The 22,438-nt window shown below is 39.8% G+C and overlaps 1 protein-coding gene across 24 annotated transcripts in view; it reads right to left on the bottom strand.

Annotated features, from left to right (window-relative positions):
- EPB41L2 (erythrocyte membrane protein band 4.1 like 2) overlaps nt 1–22,438 on the bottom strand; it is a 213,622-nt gene that overhangs the window by 111,841 nt on the left and 79,343 nt on the right. For 21 of the 24 annotated variants that reach the window (XR_014248769.1, XM_082406340.1, XM_082406346.1 and 18 more), the window contains 2 exons: nt 1,412–1,875; nt 475–687 (listed from right to left, as the gene is read on the bottom strand). Coding sequence is in view for 23 of the 24 variants with exons in the window: in XM_082406340.1 (XP_082262466.1) it covers nt 475–687; nt 1,412–1,861 (663 nt within the window). In the remaining variant the exon portion in view is untranslated. Of the gene's footprint in view, nt 1–474; nt 688–1,411; nt 1,876–17,802; nt 17,934–21,933; nt 22,044–22,438 lie in introns of those variants that run through there. The other 3 variants (XM_082406343.1, XM_082406342.1, XM_082406353.1) reach the window with 3 other exon arrangements.

Genomic DNA, 22,438 nt, shown 5'->3' with positions numbered 1-22,438 from the left:
CTTTGCAAATCAAGAGTGTTTTTTAATTAAATGAAACTAAATTAAATAAGCTAGATTTTAAATCATTATCTGTCTCGGGATGAAAACACTTGGGATTAAACTGCTGAAATTTCATTACTCTGAAATTTCAACCTAGTGCAATGTTTCTCCTCAAGTGAAACACTTATGGCCATGGGTAATAGTCAAACTATTTAATGCCCATCCACAACAGACACCAGCCAATACACATGACCTGGCAGAACATCGGCCCTGCTTACCCTTCAGGGTCAGGAACTATCGTTTCTAATGGAAATGATGACCCTCGTCTATGTTTTCTTGTTTTGCTTTTTTTTTTTTTAAATGCGGAATTGTGACAAACTATCTTACAGGAACACAAAAATCTATTCACTGTGCCAGGCCACAAATGAGGGCAGACGATACTTTTGCTGTCATTCCACACATCAAGATAGTTCGCCTAACAGCTCCCGGTCTCACCTCCAGGTCACAGCTGTACTCGGTGCCATCTAGGAGGGTCACTTTGCACTGAACAGTTTTGGTCTTCTTGGTGGCTTTCTGAGAGGCCTTCTCTGCTTTTAGCTCATTGGTCTGAACTTCCTTCGTCTCCCTGTTTGCTGCTTCATCCGATTTGTCCTCCTGTATTTCCTTTACCTTCTCCTCTTCTCTCTCCTTACTTAGTTCTTCAACAGGCTGTGGAGGAAAAAAATTAAGTTCATACTAAAGGTGACCAATTTGCAGAAGGCAACACAGGAAAAAGGAAAATCTTAAGTAAGAACTGTGATTGTTATAAACACTGTGAGCCTAAAAGATTTCAAAAACTTTGCCAGAAGGGGTATTTTCCTACATTTTCTTTCCCCCAATCCACCTCCAATTTTCTCATTTTGCCAATTTGGCAACGTCAGCATTAAATGAGTAAAAGAAACTACGTCCCAGCAACTACAATTTAAATACCATGTCAAATAATATTTCTAATTACAATTTCATACCATGGCAAAACCTAGGCTTCATCAGGCAACCAAAAGGCACACACATACAAATCTACTTCTTCCTATCCACTGAACCCCTAAATAAATCAAAGATACAAAAGTGCATATTATTTAAAAGGAGAGGTGGAAGGATTCTGAGAGTACCTGTCTAACCCTAAAATGAATAGATTTTGACTTTTTTATTATCTGCATATACAGGGGATTTGTTTTTTGCATTATTACTTTGAAAGTTTTAAAAGAAATAATAGGAGAGGGCTGTGGTAGACCCTCTAAGACCCATATTCCAGATACAGTAAGCCAAAGCAGTATCTTAATACAAGATAACTGAAAATGATTCAAAACAAAACCTTTTTGTTAACATGGTTATTCCATCAAAGCTTTCACTTGCAATCACTTCTCAAGCACACTTGTGTCTCCATACTGCTCACCAGAGGTTTCTCTTCCTTGACGTCAACCTTAATCTCCGGTTGTTTTCTCTGGGCTGTTTCTTCAGCATCACCCTTGGCCTGCCTTTCTTCTTCAGGAAGAGATTCCTCCTTATCTAAAACCTGCTCTTCCCCAACAGCTTGGGTAGGCTCTTTTTTATCTCCTCCGTCTTTGGCCACTACTAAGGTATAGGACTTTTGTTTCTTAAGCCACGGGGGTATGAATCGAGAAATCCCCCTGCTCTCAGATGGATCTTTCTCTTTCTTCTGGTGGCGTGGACTACTTTGGCTTTCAGTTGGAGGAGGTGACTGGGAACCTTTTTCCTCCTCTGGATCAGATGACTGATTCTGCTGATTTTCTGCTACTTCTTTCGGTTTCTCCTTGGTTGCATCTGCGCCTAACTGGTCAGATTCTTTCTTCACTTCAGATGCGGAGCCCACTTCAGTAGTCATGGTCACAGCTTATTCTATAAACAAAACAAAATCACCAAAGGTTATTTTACAAACTCCCAGTTTTAGTTTGGAGGCAAGGGGCAGGGTAAGGAAGGGTGGGAAGGGGAATGGCAGAAAGATGACAGGGAGAAAACACATTTAGAAAAAGAAGGTTCAGAAGCACAAGAGACAAAGGAGACTGCTACCCTTAAAGTTTATAATTCTCTATCAGAATCAAAGAACCAGAACTAGCACCACAATAGAATTAATTCTCTGATTCTGTACAGAGAAAACTTCAAAACATCAAAAGCTCTAGAAAGATTACTTTTGTTTGATTTCATATAGCTATAAACAATAATTCACCCCAAAAATTCAACTTTTTCAGGAAAATTCAATTTTTTAAGGAAAATTACTTTTTTCTACTTGGTACTCCTTATTCTACAATATGAAAATGTTACTGATAATGCTAGAAAATTCTGAGACACATTTCACTGCAATTTCACACATTAAAACCAAAATTTTTAAAAATGTTAGTTATTATAAAAATGAATTTTAAGCATTGGGGGCTTAATTGTGAGATAACTAAATCTGGAACAAAAATATCTTCTTTTTTGTTCCAATATTAAATCCCATAATTCACCATCACTATTCTAATGCAAAAATTAGTCTTCTAAGAAAGGTACTAAAACTATAATCAAAACTCCAAACCTCCATCCCACCCAACCTCATATACAGTTTTCCTAGTATATGTGATTATAAGAAAAGTATCTAGGGGTCCCAACATGAACCAAATGAAGACATCATAGGGGTGGGGGGGGGAAATGCATCTAATAATCAATCCTATCACAACTAATGAAAACAAAATAGAAATTAAATCTCAAAGTATCTAATTTTACACAAGCAAAGAGGGAGTTTCGAAGAACAGTAGCACCACTGACATAAAAAAACAACAGGCAGGGGCTTCCCTGGTGGCTCAGTGGTTGAGAATCTGCCTGCCAATGCAGGGGACATGGGTTCGAGCCCTGGTCTGGGAAGATCCCACATGCCGTAGAGCAGCTAGGCCCGTGAGCCACAATTATTGAGCCTGCGTGTCTGGAGCCTGTGCCCCACAACAGAGAGGCCGCGATAGTGAGAGGCCCGCGCACCGCGATGAAGAGTGGCTCCCGTTTGCCACAACTAGAGAAAGCCCTCGCACAGAAACGAAGACCCAACACAGCCATAAATAAATAAATAAATAAATAAAAATTAAAAAAAAAAAAAAAAACAACAGGCGGGCACTTGAAAAGATGCTCAACATCGTTAATCGGAGAAATAAAATTAAAACCACAATGAGATATCACCTCACACCTGTGAGAATGGCTATCTTCAAAAAGAACACAAATAACGAATGCTGACAAGGATGTGGAGAAACGGGAACCCTCATACACTGTTGGTGAGAATGGAAATTGGTGCAGCCACTGTGGAAAACAGTATAGAGGTTTCTCAAAAATCTAAAAGTAGAACTACCATATGATCCAACAATTCCACTCCTGGGTATGTATCCCCAAAAAGCAAAACACTAATTTGAAAAGATACATGCACCCCAATGTTCACTGCAGCATTATTTACAATTGCCAAGATGTGGAAGCAACCTAAGTGTCCATCAACAGAAGAATGGATACAGAAGATGCAGTGTATATCTACAATGGAATACTCCTCAGCTATAAAAAAGAATGAAATTTTGTCATTTGCAACAACATGGATGGATTTGGAGGGTATTAAGTGAAATAAGTCAGACAGAAAAAGATAAATACTGTATGATATCACTTATATGTGGAATCTAAAAAATAAAACAGATTAGTAAATATAACAAAAAAGAAAGAGACTCATAGATATAGCAAACAAACTAGTGGTTACCAGTGGGGACAAGGAAAGGAGGAGGGGCAGGATAGGGGTAAGGGATTAAGAAGTACAAACTACTATGCATAAAATAAATAAACTACACGGATATACTGTACAACACAGGGAATATAGCCAGTATTTTATAATAATTATTAATGGAATATAACCTTTAAAAATTGTGAATCACTATGTTGTACATCTGTAACTTACATAATATTGTACATCAACTATACTTCAATTAAAAAATGAAAAAAATTTTTAAATAAAAAACAATAGGCAGGGACAGCAGACACAGCACACTGTCTCCTCTCTTGCCAATGCTAAAAATACTCAAAGGCCTGGCACCCTGACCAACGGGAAATTTCACAGCTATCTTCAAAAGTGGTACAAACTTGAAAAGTTCAAAAAATAAAATGCACTTGATTTTTCTTTTTAAAGATTTATTGACATATAATTCACATTCCATAAAATTCACCCTCTTAAACTGTACAGTTAGTGATTCTAAGTATCAAAAGGTTGTGCAACCATCACCACTGTTTAATCCTAGAACACTTTCAACATCCCCAAAAGAAACACCGTACCATTAATAGTTACTCTCCAGCATCTCCTTCCTGCAGCCCATGGAAATCACTAAACTACTTTCAGTCTGTATAGATTTGCCTATTTGACATTTCAAATAAATGGAATCGTACAACTTGTGGCATTTTCACTTAGCATAACATTTTCAACGTTCATCCATGTTGTAGCATGTATCAGTACTATACTTGTCTCTTAAAATATTATTCACTGTCTTTTGCAAATCATATATCTGAGGAGTCCCGTATCCAGAATATAAAAAGAACTCTTACAACTCAACAATAAAGACCAAAAAAAGAAATTTTCTTAATGGGCAAAGGATTTGAGTAGAATTTCTCCAAAGAAAAAGTGACCAATAGGAACCTGAAATGATGCTGAACATTATTAGTCATTAGGGAAATGCAAATCAAAACCACTATGAGATACCACTTCACATCCACTAGTATGGCTATAATCAAAGGCAGATAGTAACAAGTATTGGTGAGGTTATTGGAAATTTTGGAACTCTCAACATTGCTGGCAAGAATGTAAAATGGTACAGCCACTCTGAAAAGCAGTTTGGCAGTTCCTCAAAAAATTAAACATAAAGTTACTGTATGCCCCAGCAATTCCACTCCTAGGTATATACCCAAGAGAAATGAAAACATATGTTTACCCCAAAACTTGTAAGTGAACGCTTCTAACAGCATTATTCATAAGTCAAAAAATGGAAACAATCCAAATGACCACCAACTAATGGATGGATAAACAAAATGTGATACATCGATACAATAGAAAATTAAGTAGTCTTGAAAAGGAATGAAGCACTGGTATATGCTGCCATATGAACCTTGAAAACATTATCCTAAGGAAAAGCCAGATACAAAAGGCCATTTGTATAAAATTTCCAGAAAAGGCAAATCCACAGAGACAAGAAGTAGATTAGTGGTTGCAAAGGGCTGGAAGGAGGCGAGAATAGGGAGCAACTGTTAAAGGGTACAGGGTTTCTTTTGGGGGTGATGAAAATATTCTGGAATTTGACAGCGGTGATGGTTGAACAGCCTTGTGAATATACTCAAAACTACTGAACTGTAAACTTTAAAGGGGTGATATCTCAATTAAAAAATAACTTTTAAATTGTTATATACTTGTAATAGGCAAGCATAAAAACATTCATTCAGTCAGTCAGCCTATATTTAATGGGCCCCTACAGTATGCCAAGTCCTAGGCACATGAATAAAAGACTACCTTCAAGGAGCTAGCAGAGTCAGGGTATAGATAAACGAAGAGCATGCTGCTTAAAAAGCACAGCACAAACACTTAACCTGGATTAGGAGAAGGAGAAGAGAGTCATTAGGCAAGCCTTTCTGCAAAAGCTGACATTTGAGTTGCTCTAAAATAATGAGTATTCATTATTCAGGCAAGAGAATCAAAATGGGAAGTATGTGCCAGGCATAGGCCAGTGTGTAGAAACATGAGGATATTCCTCCGGTAGGAAACTACAAGTACTGAACAATAAAACACTGTACAAGCGAAGTGGGGGCTTGTGAGTGGGGATGTGAGGGAAGGAGGAAAGTGAATTGCTGATGATGAAGTAGGAGAAGTAGGCAGGAGCCAGAACATAAAAGGTTTCACGTGTCATGCTAAGAAAGGTCTGGAGGTTGATTTAAAGGCAATGAGAAGTCATATAAGCACTTTAAGTAGAGGAGTAAAGTAATCAAATTCACATTTGGGATAGCCCAACCTTGCTGTAAAGTACAGGGTGAGAGAGAAGAATGAAACAGAAAGGCATCCAGGAGGCTGGTGCTATAATCCAGGCATGATAAGATAATGGTCTGTACTCCGGAGGAAGCAGTGAGGTATAGGATAAGAAATGAATCGAATGGTAAAGACAAAGACTGGACATGACGTGGTGTCTAACCGAAAACAGCAAGTCAAAGAGAAGAAAGAGTCCAGGAAAAGTCCCAGGTTATGAGAGCCTGGGTGATGGTAGAACCATCATGGAAATAGGGAACCCGAGGAAAAGAAGGTCTGGTTGACACAATTAAACTTGATTTTTAGTCCATTGTGACTGAGAAGTCCGTGGCCACATGACACACAGGTCTTAAAAGGAGACCAAATATGCACTAGAGATACAGATTTGGGAGTTGTGATCACATGAGTGATAGCTAAAAGCACAAGTGACATTGACACCACCTAGAAAAAAAGTATAGTTCGAGCTTAGAGGGCCCTGAAGAGAACCCTTATAACCACCAACATTTAAGGGCCAGGCAGAGGGAAAAGGCACAAGGGGGAGAAGAAATACACAGTGAGACAGGGAGATCAGGGGGACAGTAATGTCCTTGAGGGCAATGCTACAAAAGAGGAGACAGTTAGGTAACTATAATATACACATGTCCAATCTTACATCTTATTCTTATGCACTTAAAGTTCAAAATCGTGTCTTCCAGTAAGACCCTCATGAGTACTTGAACTGGCTCCATACTGCACAGAAAATCGTTTTTCCTTCTTTAAGGTACCACTTCCCAGGTGCCAATTAAGTGGAAAATATTATTTACACTGATCATGAAATGACCAAAGTTGACTTTCAGCAGATACTCTCTAATTACATTTTGAGAGCTGAATCAATACCCTGGTAAAATTAAAACAAAAATGCCTCACACTTGTCTGAGCTAACCGAGATAATTGGCAGCTCTCTAATTACTTTGGCTGTGAGAAACAATCTGGAGACTCATCAACTAAAGCTGATTTTGGGTCAAAACATTTCAGAAGCAATGAAATATAAAACTAAAGTTCCCACTATTATGTTAAAAGCATTAAAATCTGCATTTTAATCGTAAGATCTATCACTCACTGCTTACTGGGTCAGACATCACGCTTATGATTTCTGCTCCTCACAACATCCTACAGGGTAGGTATTAGTCCCATTTTGCGGTAATAAATGGAAGAGTAGAAGTTAAGTGACTTGTCCAAGGCCACTGAATGGAGGACCACACAGCTGTGCACACCTGTATTTTGTAACGCAGTCACAACTCCATTGTGTATGAAACACGGAATCAACCAGAGCCCTTGGCCTAGTCCTCAAAGAAGATTCATGCCAGTCTGTCAAAACGACTACAGAACAACATGAATCTATTCTGTGATTTGCTATAATTAGCCCTGCCCCTCCCCCAAATAAGAAATATACCAATGAGTTCCCACCACCAAGAAAATTGTATTTGAAGGTTATTACCTGGCCATGTAATCACAACTGAGCTGATGGATCAAAACCAAAGACAAGGGCTTCCCTGGTGGCACAGTGGTTAAGAATCTGCCTGCCAATGCAGGGGACACGGGTTCGAGCCCTGGTCCGGGAAGATCCCACATGCCGCGGAGCAGCTAAGCCCGTGCGCCACAACTACTGAGCCTGCGCTCTAGAGCCCGTGAGCCACAACTACTGAGCCCACGTGCCACAACTACTGAAGCCCGCGTGCCTAGAGCCTGTGCTCCGCAACAAGAGAAGCCACTGCAATGAGAAGCCCACGCACCGCAAGGAAGAGTAGCCCCCGCTCGCAACAACTAGAGAATGCCAACGCGCAGCAACAAAGACCCAACGCAGCCAAAAATAAATAAATAAATAAAAACTAAAAAAAAAAAAAAAGACAAGGTGCTACTACAGACACAAAGAGCACAGGTAAACCACACCACACCACTGAGTCTCACAAGGCCGTCCTCCTCAATCACAACCGTACTCGCAAGACTTTTAAGTTTTACGAACTTTAGAGCTGAGCAGTGTTGTCCATGCAAAGGGAAACTACAAGATAAAATACAATGGAAATGGCTAATTGGATTGTAAATATTCAACAGTAAGGGTAGATATAATTTATGTAAATAAGTACATTCTTAAAATAGTTTCAAGAGATCAACAGTGTTTAAATCAAAGCTAAACACTACCTTCTTTGTTGACAAAATGGTTTCTTGAACAAATTACCACCATCAAGAAAACATGATGATAGCACATCCGTTTACCATAGTTATCATGCCTGCAGCGCTCAGAGTTTCCAATGTGGATAAGCCTTTAAATACCACTGCCCACTAAAATGGAAACTCCTGCAGCGGAACACAAGTCCTCTACTAAAATGAAAGCCCCCTGAGGGCTGGGATCTCAGGATCTTTCTCTTTTTTTCACTGCTATGTTCCCAACATCTAGACTGGCACATAAGGGGTACCAGAAGAATATTTACTGAATGAGTGTTGTGAGATCATCTGGCCTAATACCCTCATTTTATCTTATCAACAAGGAAACTGAGGCTCAGAAAGACTATGAGATTTGCCTGAGATCACAAAGCCAGGTGGGCAAAGCCAAAAACAGAAAGAACTACAGTTTCCCAAACTCAAGCAATGCTCATTCCACTAAGCTTTAATTACAAATACCTAAAATCCATCGTTAGTATAGTTATATAACATACTAAGTAAAGACCTCTCTACTTATCCGCAACCAAAAAGAACACTGCTGTGAACAGCCAGCCCATTAGACAGTCATGTGGTTTTGACACAATTACCATGTTGGCATGCTCCATCTGGGTTGACAAAAGTATTCATTATTGTAACAGCTCCATGAGAAAAAAGCATGCATCATTTAACACACAACCAAGCAGAAAACCATCATCAATAGAGGATCAGCGAGCGCTGTTTAGGTAAGTAGCTGTGTTACGCGAAACTATTCTTTTTTCTGATGCTTAAAAAAGGAGGTAAGTTCCAAGGTGCTGTCACTACCGCTAGCTTAAACCACCTACCCAGTAACATTATGCTGCTGAAAGCGCTAGCCCTTAATCAGAGCACAACAGCAAGCAAAGCCAGGCAAGAAGATACATGCACAACTCGAGACACTCATACAAAGAACTTCAAGCAAGAAGTTCATGCTAATTATTGGGTCCAGATGTTTCCTTAAAACCTTGAGAGAACCAGTGCTACTCTAAGAGACCTCACTGTGAATAAAATCCCCGAACAGGGTAGGTGCTGCTGCCAGCTGAGTGGCTCCCACCCTCTGCTGAGATCACAAGCAACAGGAGGTCTTTGATTTCTATCAACAGAGCTCAATCCATTCGTTAGGGGACTGAAGATTTACAAAATGGGGAAATACGCATTTCTAAACTTGAAAATGCAGGTATGGAGAGAGGCTTTCCTTTGAGTTTTGAGGCAGGAACAAAATTGTGTAACAAATAACAATTAAACTTAAAAAATACTGGCAACGTGTACACAGTTCCAATTCGGTCATTTTCCCCTCTGACAAATCCTGTTTTTATCCATCGTTGTGCCCGGGCCGAGGATATGGTGAGCCACTTTCTGATACCTACAATCACTTGCTTATGTTCATCTCCCCAAACAGCCTGTATCCCAAGAAAAGGTCTTTTAATAGCCCCACGACCTTCCCTTAAAGCGCTGACTGTGAGAAAAACAAAACAGCAACCCCAAGAAAAGAATGATTCAGCAGCCACCTAACTCTGCTTAGGAAGTAGTAAGAGTGATGCTTCTCAAGTAATAGCCAACATGTTTTTCAAAAGGGAAGGAGGGAAAAGGAGGAGGAGGAGGAGGAGGAAAGGGAGGAAACAGGAAAAAGAAATATCTGGAGAGGTAGAAGGAACAACAAAAACAGACAGACTGAGAGCAGACTGCAAGTAATTCCTCTCCCTTGGAGGTTTATTTTTCTTAAGTGTCAAAAGGTCTAGAAAATACTATATCCCATATCCAAATAAGTACAACTACATTCCAAAGGGACTATTTGTTAGTTTAAATTATCTATATGGTGAGGATAAACAAGAGTTATTTTTTAAATAATTCAATGCTGCCCACCCTAGTTACCTTAATAACACATTATATCGCTTGTTTGGTTTCTTTAAAGGGTAAAGGACCTATAAGAGAGATAGAACTATTTCTATAAAGATACAAGCAAACATCTGGTTTAAATTAAACCCACATATACAAAAGATATGAACTGTAGTCCTTCGCTAATTCAAGTCTAGGCAGGATCGGGTTACATTCAGAGCATGAATTTCCTCCAACCTTTCTACTTTTTAACAGAACTCAAATTTTGTTCAGCTTTTCTCGCTTTCCCCCCTGCGTGCCAGTGGAGGCTGGCTCCAGGTCAGGCCACAAGGTAATGGTCTGCTGGTCTAGGGCAATCATGGTAGTTCCCCTTCCCTTTGCCAAAAAGACATGTAAAAAGTCTGCTGGTGGGCTCCTGGGGAAAGATTCCTCCTTCTAAAAAGAGCCATGGGACGGCCCCTCTTCTTCCTCTGAACACTGTATACATGATTCCTAGAAAGGCTGTTACCATCTTGAATAATCCAAGGTCTAAAAACAAAGTAACATATAGTAGAGGGCATTGGCGAGAGGGTCACAGAGAAGAGGACCAGCCCACTGCACATGCTACACGTGGCCAGGTCCAGCGTCCAGCGTTTGAGCTTCCTGTTATGTGAGATAATATACTCCCCTACAGTTTAAACGATTAAGCCGGGGGTGCAGTTACTTGCAGCCACTATTAGCCTCTGTGTAACCTGAACAAGCATTAGAAAATAAGCCCTAAGAAACTGGGAGCACGTGTAGAACCACCTCAGGTAATTATTACTCCCCACTGCATTTTACGGCCCTCACGCCTAAGAGCCACGGTTGTCGAAATAGTCCACTTTTTTCAGATGCTCAATTTTTAAAAACCTAGTATTTGAGTTAATGTTAGTGAGATAAACCATTAATTCTTCATTCTAACAACTCTAAATAAAAATGAAACAAATAAACTATCTTAGAGTTCAAAGTATAAAGTTCCCCTCCTTCATATATTGGAGAGGAGGGTATATGAAAACCAGGGCAGGGCTTTGCTGGTGGCGCAGTGGTTAAGAATCCGCCTGCCAATGCAGGGGACACGGGTTCGAGCCCTGGTCCAGAAAGATCCCACATGCCACAGAGCAACTAAGCCCGTGTGCCACAACTACAGAGCCTGCACTCTAGAGCCCGTGAGCCACAACTACTGAGCCCGTGTGCCACAACTACTGAAGCCCGTGCACCCTAGAGCCCGCGCACCGCAATGAAGAGTGGCCCCCGCTCGCTGCAACTAGAGGAAGCCCGTGCATGGCAATGAAGACCCAACACAGCCAAAAATAAAGAAAAAGAAAAAGAAAACCAAGGCATTATTCTCCACAATGTCCAAGTCAAATAACACCCAAGATAATTGCTAACAATATTATTTGTTAAAAGCAAGCCCCTGGGCTTCCCTGGTGGCACAGTGGTTAAGAATCTGCCTGCCAATGCAGGGGACACGGGTTCGAGCCCTGGTCCAGGAAGATCCCACATGCCGCGGAGCAACGAAGCCCGTGTGCCACAACTACTGAGCCTGCGCTCTAGAGCCCGCGAGCCACAACTACTGAGCCCCTGTGCCACAACTACTGAAGCCCGCATGCCTAGAGCCCGTGCTCCACAGCAAGAGAAGCCACCGCAATGAGAAGCCCGCACACTGCAATGAAGAGTAGCCCCCGCTCACAGCGACTAGAGAAAGCCCCCGCGCAGCAACGAAGACCCAACGCAGCCATAAATAAATAAATTAAAAAAATAAAAAAAAAGCAAGTCCCTGCTGTTCTCCTCAAGAATCAAGTCAAGAAAGAAATCTGTGCCAGGCAGTCTTCTCCACAAGCAACTAGGTCATCCTAGGAAGAGCTGCCCTTTCCTGGAGCTCAGTATACCAGAGGCTGTGCATAAATCAAGGATCCCAATACTGCACATCATTCTCATCATCAAAACGCATATAAACCTTGTCATATTGGGCACTCCGACAGCGCACCCTCACCAAGGTGACAGAGACATCCAGAACCCTGCTGGCTCTTCATTAATCAACTATGCACACTGAGTTGTATGGTCAGAATTACTGATGAACTGCATTTGCTCAAATTCCTTCTCTCAGATGGGGCCCTGATTTTTGTAAAGGCCAGAGCTGGAGCTACATTCTTTGTGTGCGAAACGAACTAATCTTTGGATAAAATAACATGATGGTTTGGAGATGAAGTCTGGGAACTAAACAGACCAGGATTAGAATTCCAGCTCTGTTTCATACTAGCCACATAACCACGGACAAGTTATTTAGCTTCAGTGAGTCTCAGCTTCCTCATAAGCAAAACAGGGATATTAATACGTACCTGCAGGGTGGCTCTAAGGATTAAATTAGATGCTATGCATAAAGTGCCTGGCACATAATAAATTCATAATAAATGGCGGGCCACTGTCATCATACAGGGATTCTATAAAAGAAGGGACTATATCCGTTTCTTCACTAATGGTAGTGATAGCATTAACAGTAAGGACAGAAATAACAATAAATAACGATAATATCAGCTATCGGTTGAGCACTATTCTAGAGACTTTGCATGTAGCAATTCCTTTAATTCACAACCCTCTGAGGTAGGAACTAAAATTACTCCCACGTTGCAGATGAAGAAGGTAAAAGGAGGAAAAACAACATGAGCAGAGCCACACAACCAATAAATGGAAGAGCCAGGATCCAAAGCTGGGCCATCCAGCTCCAGAGACTTCAGGCAATCCCGCCACCAATCCTAAACAACTTCACTGTTGTATAACCAGCACCTAGTATAATTCCTTAAAGTTCATTATTTGTTGAAAAACAAACATCAATAAGCTATTACTGGGCTTCCTTGGTGGCGGCAGTGGTTGAGAATCTGCCTGCCGATGCAGGGGACACGGGTTCGAGCCCTGGTCTGGGAAGATCCCACATGCTGCGGAGCAACATGAGCCACAACTCAGGCCCGTGAGCCACAACTACTGAGCCTGCGCGTCTGGAGCCTGTGCTCCGCAACGAGAGGCCGCGACGGTGAGAGGCCCGCGCGCCGCGATGAAGAGTGGCCCCCACTTGCCGCAACTAGAGAAAGCCCTCGCACAGAAACGAAGACCCAACACAGCCAAAAATAAATTAATTAATTAATTAATTAAAAAAAAAAATAAGCTATTACTACCATTTGGCAGTTTACAATCCTAAGCAACATGTTCTAATTGAGCCCCTGATAAGTTTTACCCACTTTCAGGATGTGGGTTATATTCACTATCTTAGCCCCTTCTTTCAAAACAAATGTTTTTTGAGGACTTTCATAGCATAGGTACCAGATATCAGCAATACAGATGAAAGAAGCCCACTCCCAGCCTAGTGGGGGACAGAGGGACCAATATTAGCATTAACATATATTTAAACCACTTGTCACTAATTCAGAAATTTGGGTAATTTAGATTTAGAAATTAGTTTTGAAAAGCTGACACGGTTTTCTTTAAAACTACCACTGTCATCTCTTCAGGAAGTCACACATGGGAAAGCTTGGTTAAACACTCATAAAATACAAATAGGCATCATGCTTTTTAAGGAGCACTTAATTCTCACTCTCAATTGTATATGCTAGAAACATGTTTGCTCTCTAGCAAAACTTAAGTAATTTGAATAAAAAGCCAAATAAAATAGTCCTGATTATAAATTCCCTCAACATCAAAAACTCCAAAACAAATTAAGTTGGCTAGGCTGACCAACCCCCCGCAATAGGGAAAAAAGTGGCTACTGGATGAGTACAGAGTTAACAGGAAGAAAAGAAATACAAGGGACACATGAACCCATGACAAGATGCTTACCACACCCATAGTAAAATAAATACAAGCTAAAAATTCAGAATGGAAAAATCCAAAAGCTCAATTATGTAATCATTGAGCAAGACTATGGCAACAGAGGCATTCTCAGATAGTTGCCAGTAAAAGAGTACAATTATGTACGGATGATTCACTATAACACTGCTTGTAACAGCAAAAGATCAATGTCCATCAATAGGTGACATTCTGCTACATTCATACGACAGAATACTATGCAGCTATAAAGAAATAAAAAGAGGAAGGTTTCCACTCCTGTTATAGAAATATCTCCAAGTTACCGTGTTAAGCACAGAAAGCAAGATTCAGATAGCACATATGATATGCTACACCTTGTGGGTTGAAAGCAAAGTGTGTGGGAGGTATAAATATGTGAACCCACATGCACATGTTTGCCTGTATATGCATACAGAAAATAGCAGTGATTATGGGGAATGGTGGTTGACCCTGGGTAGATGAGGTACAAAGGAGCAGATATGAAGACAAAGTTTTCACTGAGCAGAAGTTTACACAAATTGAAGCGCGTAAACACTTTACTAGGAGGATAATACTTACGCATTAAAATGTCTTACGCCTTAAGTGAACCCAGCACAAGTGGTCGGCTTCCTTGGAGACAACCCGAATGCCACATTGCCACAAGTGATGATGTCACCTTGCCCTGTCACATAGTTCTGGCCTCAGAACAGTCTGGGTGCAAAAGCCTTCCAGTCTATTCCAGCTTAGCAGTAGCATTAAGATAGCCTAAAATAAAACTGATTTCCTGGCATATGACGTTTAAGATTATCTCTATATCCTCAAAGAAACCAGTTTCTGCTAACTTCCGATTCAGCATACTTCACAAACCCACCTCTTACCCTGTACAGACTGCTCTCCAAAGTGGAACAAGCTCAAAACCTAAGCTTTTAGAGCAGCCAGACATCTTTTAAGAAGTATATCAAGTATCTATTAAAAAAAAAAAAAAAAAACTTATAGTTTTTCCTAATAGTTCCTTAAGGAAACCTTGCTAGTTTTTTATCCTTCTTCTCCTCAGCGTGGAGTTAAAACAAAAAGCTGTCTTTTGCTAACAATAATACTGGTGCCTACGCAGGTAGACCAAAAAGATTATTCCTAAATTCTCTGCTGGAGGAGTTGGAACAGGGAACTTGGAAACAGATTTCTCTGAAAGTTGAGGAAATGTTTTCAAAGGAGAGTAAAACAGAATGGGAAGATTCTTACTAAATTCCTAAGCTGGTCACACACAAACATCTCCAATCTTGGTCAGCAGTTTCCTCATTTAGAGGGAAAGGCAGGAATAAAATTGGCTTGACCAGCACAAGGATGTCATGTTTCCTGTCCACACCCCTCCCCTGCCCAGCATGTGCTCCTCTGCTCCCATGAAGGGGGGAATCTTTTGTGCAGATGAGTAATTGCATGTTCCCAGTGCACTGCTGTTATGTATCCGGTGGCTTCTCGATGTCTTTTGTGATGTTTCTAGTGTTCGCGGAACATTTCTTTGGACACACATCATTAAACAGAACATTCTAGAGAGAAGAAAAATACACTTATGTGCAATTTCTTCTGATGATGTCATAACCAGGCTCAGAACAGAGCAAAAACACCACCAAAATTCTCTCCTGGTGGTTACAGGTACCAGGGAGTATACTTTGAGCTCATCCCACAACTACCTTCTGCATGGGATCCTTACTCAACCCCATGGGTAAACTCACTTAGTATCAAGTGGTAATCTACAACCAGTCTAATACTATTTCTCTATGAATCGAACTTTAAATTCTTTAGCTAAAAAATAACAGCAGTTCGGCAGGCTTTTCCCAAATAAGCTAACGACAAATCCACCAAGGTTAACTGCACAGGATAAATGCACAGGCTGCAGACGCTGCACTTTAATAGGTCATAAGACAAAAGCCTGTCAGACTCAATCAACTCCCCACACTATGACAAGGCCACCAGGCTGGAGCCTACACTGATCTCGCGCTTTCAAATCCTCTTCTCCATAAGCTTTGGAACGCTGCAGTTGACAGGCGTAAATATCTAAACCTTGTCAAAAAACAGAATTCACTTTTTAAGTTTCGGTCGTTAGCTCTTCTGCCATTTTACAATATTTACAGCACTGCCAAAGAGTTATGTCAACGCACAGCATGTATTTTTAAAATATGAGACTATAAACTGAACGATTTTTCTCACGTAGGTAAGCAGATCCAGTGTTGACGCCAGTCTTCCAGTTGGTCAGCAGAAGATGCCATAGACTGTTAGCATGTGGACCCTACAAGCCGGGTGTGATAAAAGCAACTTTCACCAGGCGGGAAAAGCTGTAACTACAATGGAATTACAGACATGCCATTTGGAATGCTTAAAAACTTTTTTCCCCCAAGTAGTTCTACTGTGAGCATTGGTTTAGTTCAAAACTACTCAGCAAAAGCTTCAAAAATAACTACTTTTTAGGTGGGGCTAGCTAGGACAAGTTTTTACTTTGGCTAAATATATTTGTTTCTTTGGAGGTAAGATTCTCAAAATTCAACATCTGTAAACGTGATTTGGTGGAGGAGTCTGCTGGAGAATATGCCAGGCATTCAACCCTTGGAATCCACCAAAAATTTCAAGCCAACAAAATGTCAAAGTTTAAAATTTCCCTTTCCAACTTTGTGATCCAGCTATGACGTTAAACTATAGGTCATCAATATACCATACAATGTGCAATGGAACACTCCAAAGGAGATGGTCCACAGGGGAGGTGCGGGTCCTATGAATGGCTGTCCAGATCATCAGCATCAACTCCAGAGTCATCTATTCCCTCACCCGAGTTGCCAATAATTTGAAGCGACAATTCTTTGTTGAACCTAAAAATAGAAAACTTAAACTTCACAAGGATATACGCACCCCCCAAAAAAATACTAGGTAATTACCTCAGTGGTATAAAAACATTCCCTGCAGTGTCAACAATAAAGACGGAACTTACAGAGGTCATCTGGCCATCACAGTAGTACTGCTTTTCACTTTGTTAGAAAGTAGCATCAAAACAAGGTTCTTTTTGAAGGAAGGTTGTTAGACTGGTAAAGTATATCAAGAAAAAGCATGAAGACGATTTTTTCTAAGTCTGGATGTTTGAATCTGGGCAACACAGTGAGTTTTCACATTTCTTCTATGTGACAACAGATTAAATATTCAGTAAAAAATGTTGATACCTATTATTCAATTAATATTTACTTAGGCTGTGACAGCATTAAAACAATATACAATTCTTGATAGTTCTTAATGGCCACTAATCTGCAGATGCTAAAAAACAAATTCAAATCTCTGCTAGCCACAATACATTTTTTAATCGAAGGAGTTAATTTATAAAATGCTTCATCTTTATGCTAATTAAATTGAAATCTATCATCCTTTAACATGTTAAAAAAAATAACTGTACACTATTAACCTTACATAGTCCTCACTGTACTTTAGGAATAATTAACTTTCGTATAGTGTACTGTACCACTGAACAAATCAATTGTGAAACAGCAGGGCAAATATATAAAACCAGCTGGCTTCATTATTCTCACAGGTCAAACCTAAAAAAGCAATTATGTTAAAGATAACCTGACAAAATTCAACATTTGAATTTTGCAAATAAATGGTCTAAAAATACATACATACGTTTCACAGTGCTTGGTTCAAATATAACTGAACATATTCCCTTGCCAGACAGTACACATAATCAGATTCCATCTAGTCTGTACATTAGTATTATCCAAATTTTCAGTCTCCTAGATACTGACAGTTCCAAAGGCAAACTTTCTTCAAAAGCAAAAACAAACAAGCATATATCACCAAACCTAACTGCTACAATAGAAATTTCCTAAAAATCTCCCCCTTGAAATACATACTCAGCTTTTAAAAAAGGACATCGAGCCCGTTGTCTGGTGTTCCCTGTCATTAGAAGACTGGAAAGCTGATGGAAATCCAGCTTCCAACAGCTTAATGAGCAAGACCGGCCCCACCCAGGCCAGACCCTGCTGGAAAAGGGCATGCTCAGTAGAAAAGCCCAGCTAGGTTCCAAGTTACTTCATTCCTCAGCTAGAAAATGCACATGGGTCAAAGAAAAAGTCACCCTCCTGCTGCCTGTTCTACCCACTAAAGGAAGAACATTTTACATAAAGAATAGTTTTAATGGTACAACTGTAATCCTATGATTATACTTGCTTACAATTCTACTACTGCCAGGAATTCTTCCCTCGTTTTTTTTGTATCATGTTTACATTGCTTTGGGTCTGCACCCCTCAACTTTGTTTTTATGTCGTGTCATTTTAATCCACCCATAAAGAGACACCAAAAGTACTGATACATGTGTACCACATATAGTCTAATCATCTTTATTTATAAACTGATATATACATTTTGGTACTGAAAAACCATTCAAATATATAGATATTTCATTTTTAAATACTGAAAACTGGATTTTGATTCATTTGTAAAAGAATTTGCTTATTCATTCACACAGTATTTAAATGGAGGCTCGTTTTAATATAGATTTATAGGTATCATCATATAGTTACAAAGTTGATAAATCCCTGTTTTATTATTATACTGTCATCCTAAATTGAGCAATGATGGATACAAAAGGTAATCCTACATCCATCTGTCATATGAATACAACTACATATGGAAGCAAGATAAATTTAAAGTCACTAAAGGAAAATGTATTTATTTTAAGATTCAGGTCAGAGAGATCTGAAAAACAACCTATCTTCCTTTATTTTACAATACCAACCCGCCCCCCCTAAATTTCCACAATTTAAATTCTGCTTGTTTTTTCCCCCAGAATAGATATTTACATTAACAAATCAGGACCAAGATAGTCAGACCCTTTATGGCTGGATCCACGTATGCACTTGTATAACTTGACCCTGCTACCATACCATACTGCTCCCCTAACAAGCAGTTCCTAAGTCAATGAGTATTGTATGTTCACATTCACCTACCGTAGTCTTAAAAAAAAAAAGAAAGATATTTTTTATTACGAATAAAACACATTAGATATTTAAATAAACAAGATATCACTCGTAGAGAAAAGGTAAGGTTTGCTTTACAGGAACTTAATGAAAATATGTTTCAGTAGCAGCTCTAAAGAGATTAATCTCTGTCAAAATGAACAAACATAAAACTTAAATTTAAAAAAAAAAAGTCATTCTATATAATGGAAGTAAATTTCACTATCCACCCACCACAAAGTTTTCACTGGTTCACAAAAGGGCAATTTGGTGAGTTTTTTAGTAGAGCCAATTTTATTCAATTCAAAGCATCTTTTATTCAGACCGTATTCCTCCTACACTGTTTAAATGTTGTATTTTTTCAATAAAAACTGCAGTAGAATGGCAGATTTACTTCACTATGCTTACTTGGAAAAATACTGGCTCCAAACCTTTTTCTAAAATGTATTGCTCCATAGAATCTAGAAGTCTCAGAACTACTGACATTAGCACTGGATCCAGTGAAGCAGACACTGGTAGATCTCTACAATCTCTCCCAGGCATCTTTCATCACCCCTGTGCCTCCTGCCTTCCTAACTCCCCTACTTCCATCGACTGAACTGCATCCCCCCAAAATTCATGTATTGAAGCACTAACCCTCAAAGTGGTAATATCTGGAGATGGGACCTTTGAGAGATAATTAGATTTAGACGAGGCCATAAGGGTAGGGTATCGTGACGGAATTAGTAGCCTAAGAAGGGACACCAGAGAGCTTGCTCATTCTCTCTCACTCTCTTTTGCTCTCTCTCATCTCACCATGTGAGGACACAGAGATTAGGCAACCATCTACAAGCCAAGAAGGGGGTCCTCACCAGAAACTGACCAAGCTGGCACTTTGATCTTGGACCTCCAGCCTCCAGAAGCGTGAGAAACAGACTTGCTGTTTAAGCAAGAGAGTATATGGCATTTTGTTATGGAAGCCCAAGCTGACTAAGGCATCTACTTTCTTAATTATAGAACCCAATGCTACTGCTCAAGTTCCTCTGCTGGCTTCAATCCTGCCCATAAGACATCAGAATCTCATTGTTCGAACAAAGGTTAAGAGAATTAAGACAGAAGGTGAGTTCTCTAGCACTATGTTTTGGAAAAAGAACAAACCATTAATACAGTGGATAAAAGAGAACCCAGAGAATTTAAATGAGTTTCCAAACTCATATACCCAATAAGTGGTAGAGCCAGAATTTACACCAATTTGGTCTGCTTCAAAGCCAATACTAGTGGCGCTGGTGGTATAGTGGGGAGCATAGTTACCTTCCAAAGCCAATGCACTTTTCCACCAATGCTGCATTACCTCAATTTCAACACCCTTGCTTTCCAAATGAGTAAATTAAACCCAAAGAAGTGAAATAACTTATAAATAAGGTTACTCAGTGGGTTACTGGCAGAGAAGTTACTGAATACAAACGAGGTCCAGTGTCATTTAAATTATTTCCAATAAGATTTTAAACACGTTAAAGTACACAAAATACTTACGCTGAAACATCCACAAATGTCTAAATATAAAAAATCGTTCATATGAATGTGTATCCATTACATCTGTCTTAGAAAGATCCTAAATAGCCTTGTTTTGACACTGTTTTGTTGCTCCATTAAAAAGGGAAATTAGACGTTTATGCTCAGAATATTATTTTTTAAGTATTCAAGGGAGTTAGTTGGCTGGGAGCGGCTGGGGGGGGGTGGTATTTTTCCTATATTTGTATATGTAAGTTGATGTATAAATAGAATCAAACCCAGTATCGTAATTTCTTGACTTTTTAAAAGTGTCCTGGGACTTCCCTGGTGGTCCAGTGGTTAAGACTCTGCGCTCCCAAGCGGGTAGGGGGCCCAGGTTCGATACCTGGTCAGGGAACTAGATCCTGCGTGCGGCAACTAAAAGAGCCCGCACACGGCAACGAAGATCCCACGTGCCACAGCTAAGACCCAGTGCAGCCAAATAAATAAATAAATAAATAAGTAAATAAATAAATAAATATGTCCTTACTTCCTGCCTTGGAGTAAAAGGAACGGAACTGAATAAGATGTGGAGGATGGAATAACCTGATGGTCACTCAAAGCTCCAAAACCATAAGGGACACAAACTCTGTGCAGAAAATAAAGTTCTCAGTGTCACAGAAAGACAATGAGGAAGATGGTTCCTTTCAGTCTCCCACCTTTATTCATCCAGCCTCCATGTGAGAAGCAATCATCATCTGTCAAATCAGAAAAAAAGCAAACACAACTTTCTGGCATAACCCTAAAATAACCTAAAAAGTACTACAAAAAAATAAAAAACCACCCCTCTGTTTTTGACTCTACTGATTTTACAGAGAATCCAACCTTCCTATATACTAATCATCACGCGAGACTATCCTTCCTGAATAAACATGGAGAAAAGTTGTACGACTCTCTCAATCTGGATGAACTTCAACTGGTCTACGGAATTTTCTAACAGTCCACGTTTCGTAGGATCATTGCTATCTGGTGTCAACAAAAGAGAAAAAAAAAAACCAAACAAAAAACAAAAAAACAATACAACCACTACACTAGTTCCACGGCTTCTATGCCAAAGTTATCTTTTGACCACACACCACCGCAGTTTAACTTCTCTCAGGCTCTAAACCCAGAATAATTTGCACAACTGCACATGAGCCATTCGCAAAGTCTCTTTCCTACCACATTTTATAAAATGTAACACCAGAAAGTACTACAGATTTATGAGACTCTGGGAAAGAAAAGTTCTGTATGACCCCAGATTTTTACAGGGGGTTTGGAGAGAGAGCAGGAACAGGTACAGGAGGGAAGAAAAAGAATAAAGGGATGGTGGTTGGGAATCTCTAAACAAAAAGTTAATGTTTTGAAACCATCTAAAAAGTGTTAGGACAAAGCAATAACTAATCCACCCCCTTTTTTTTTTTAACTTCAAAACTCAAAAGCATCACTATTAGAATTACACATTCAGACCAGTAATCCAGCATTTACTTTAAAATGTATTATTTTCATTCCACTTACATCTAAGAAACATTTGCTGAGTCCCTCCTTCACCCCAGACACTGGTCTAAGCCCTTAGGACTGACTGGAAAGTTCTTCCCCACACCAGCCCTCAGGGAATTCACAGTCTAGCAGGGAAGACAGATACATAAACAAACAATTACACCACGTGGTAAGGGCTATAACAGAGGTACAGGAAAGACACAGCAAAGTGGACAACTCCCTTGGGGAGGACAAGGAAGGCATTACAGGATTACAATGTTTAGGCTCATTCATATCTCATCTGAGATGAACAAATGCTACCGCTAATAACGTGGTAATGACCCTCCTTGCCTTACGGATTAAAAAATAAAAGTACTTATCACAAAGTCCATCACATGCAAAGCAGAAACAAAGATCATACTAGCACCTGTGCAACACCCTACATATGACCGAGCAAAATGGGGTTCTTATAGAATAAAGAAATATAGAACCAAAAGAGATCTCAGCATTTACGTACCTCTAGCTCTTGCCTTTCATACACGGG

This window comes from Balaenoptera borealis (genome assembly GCF_965194805.1).
Source record: "Balaenoptera borealis genome assembly, chromosome: 9".
Classification (NCBI taxonomy): Eukaryota; Metazoa; Chordata; class Mammalia; order Artiodactyla; family Balaenopteridae; genus Balaenoptera; species Balaenoptera borealis.
Note: the sequence above shows the minus strand (reverse complement) of the source record. Positions and strands in the feature narration are given on the sequence as shown.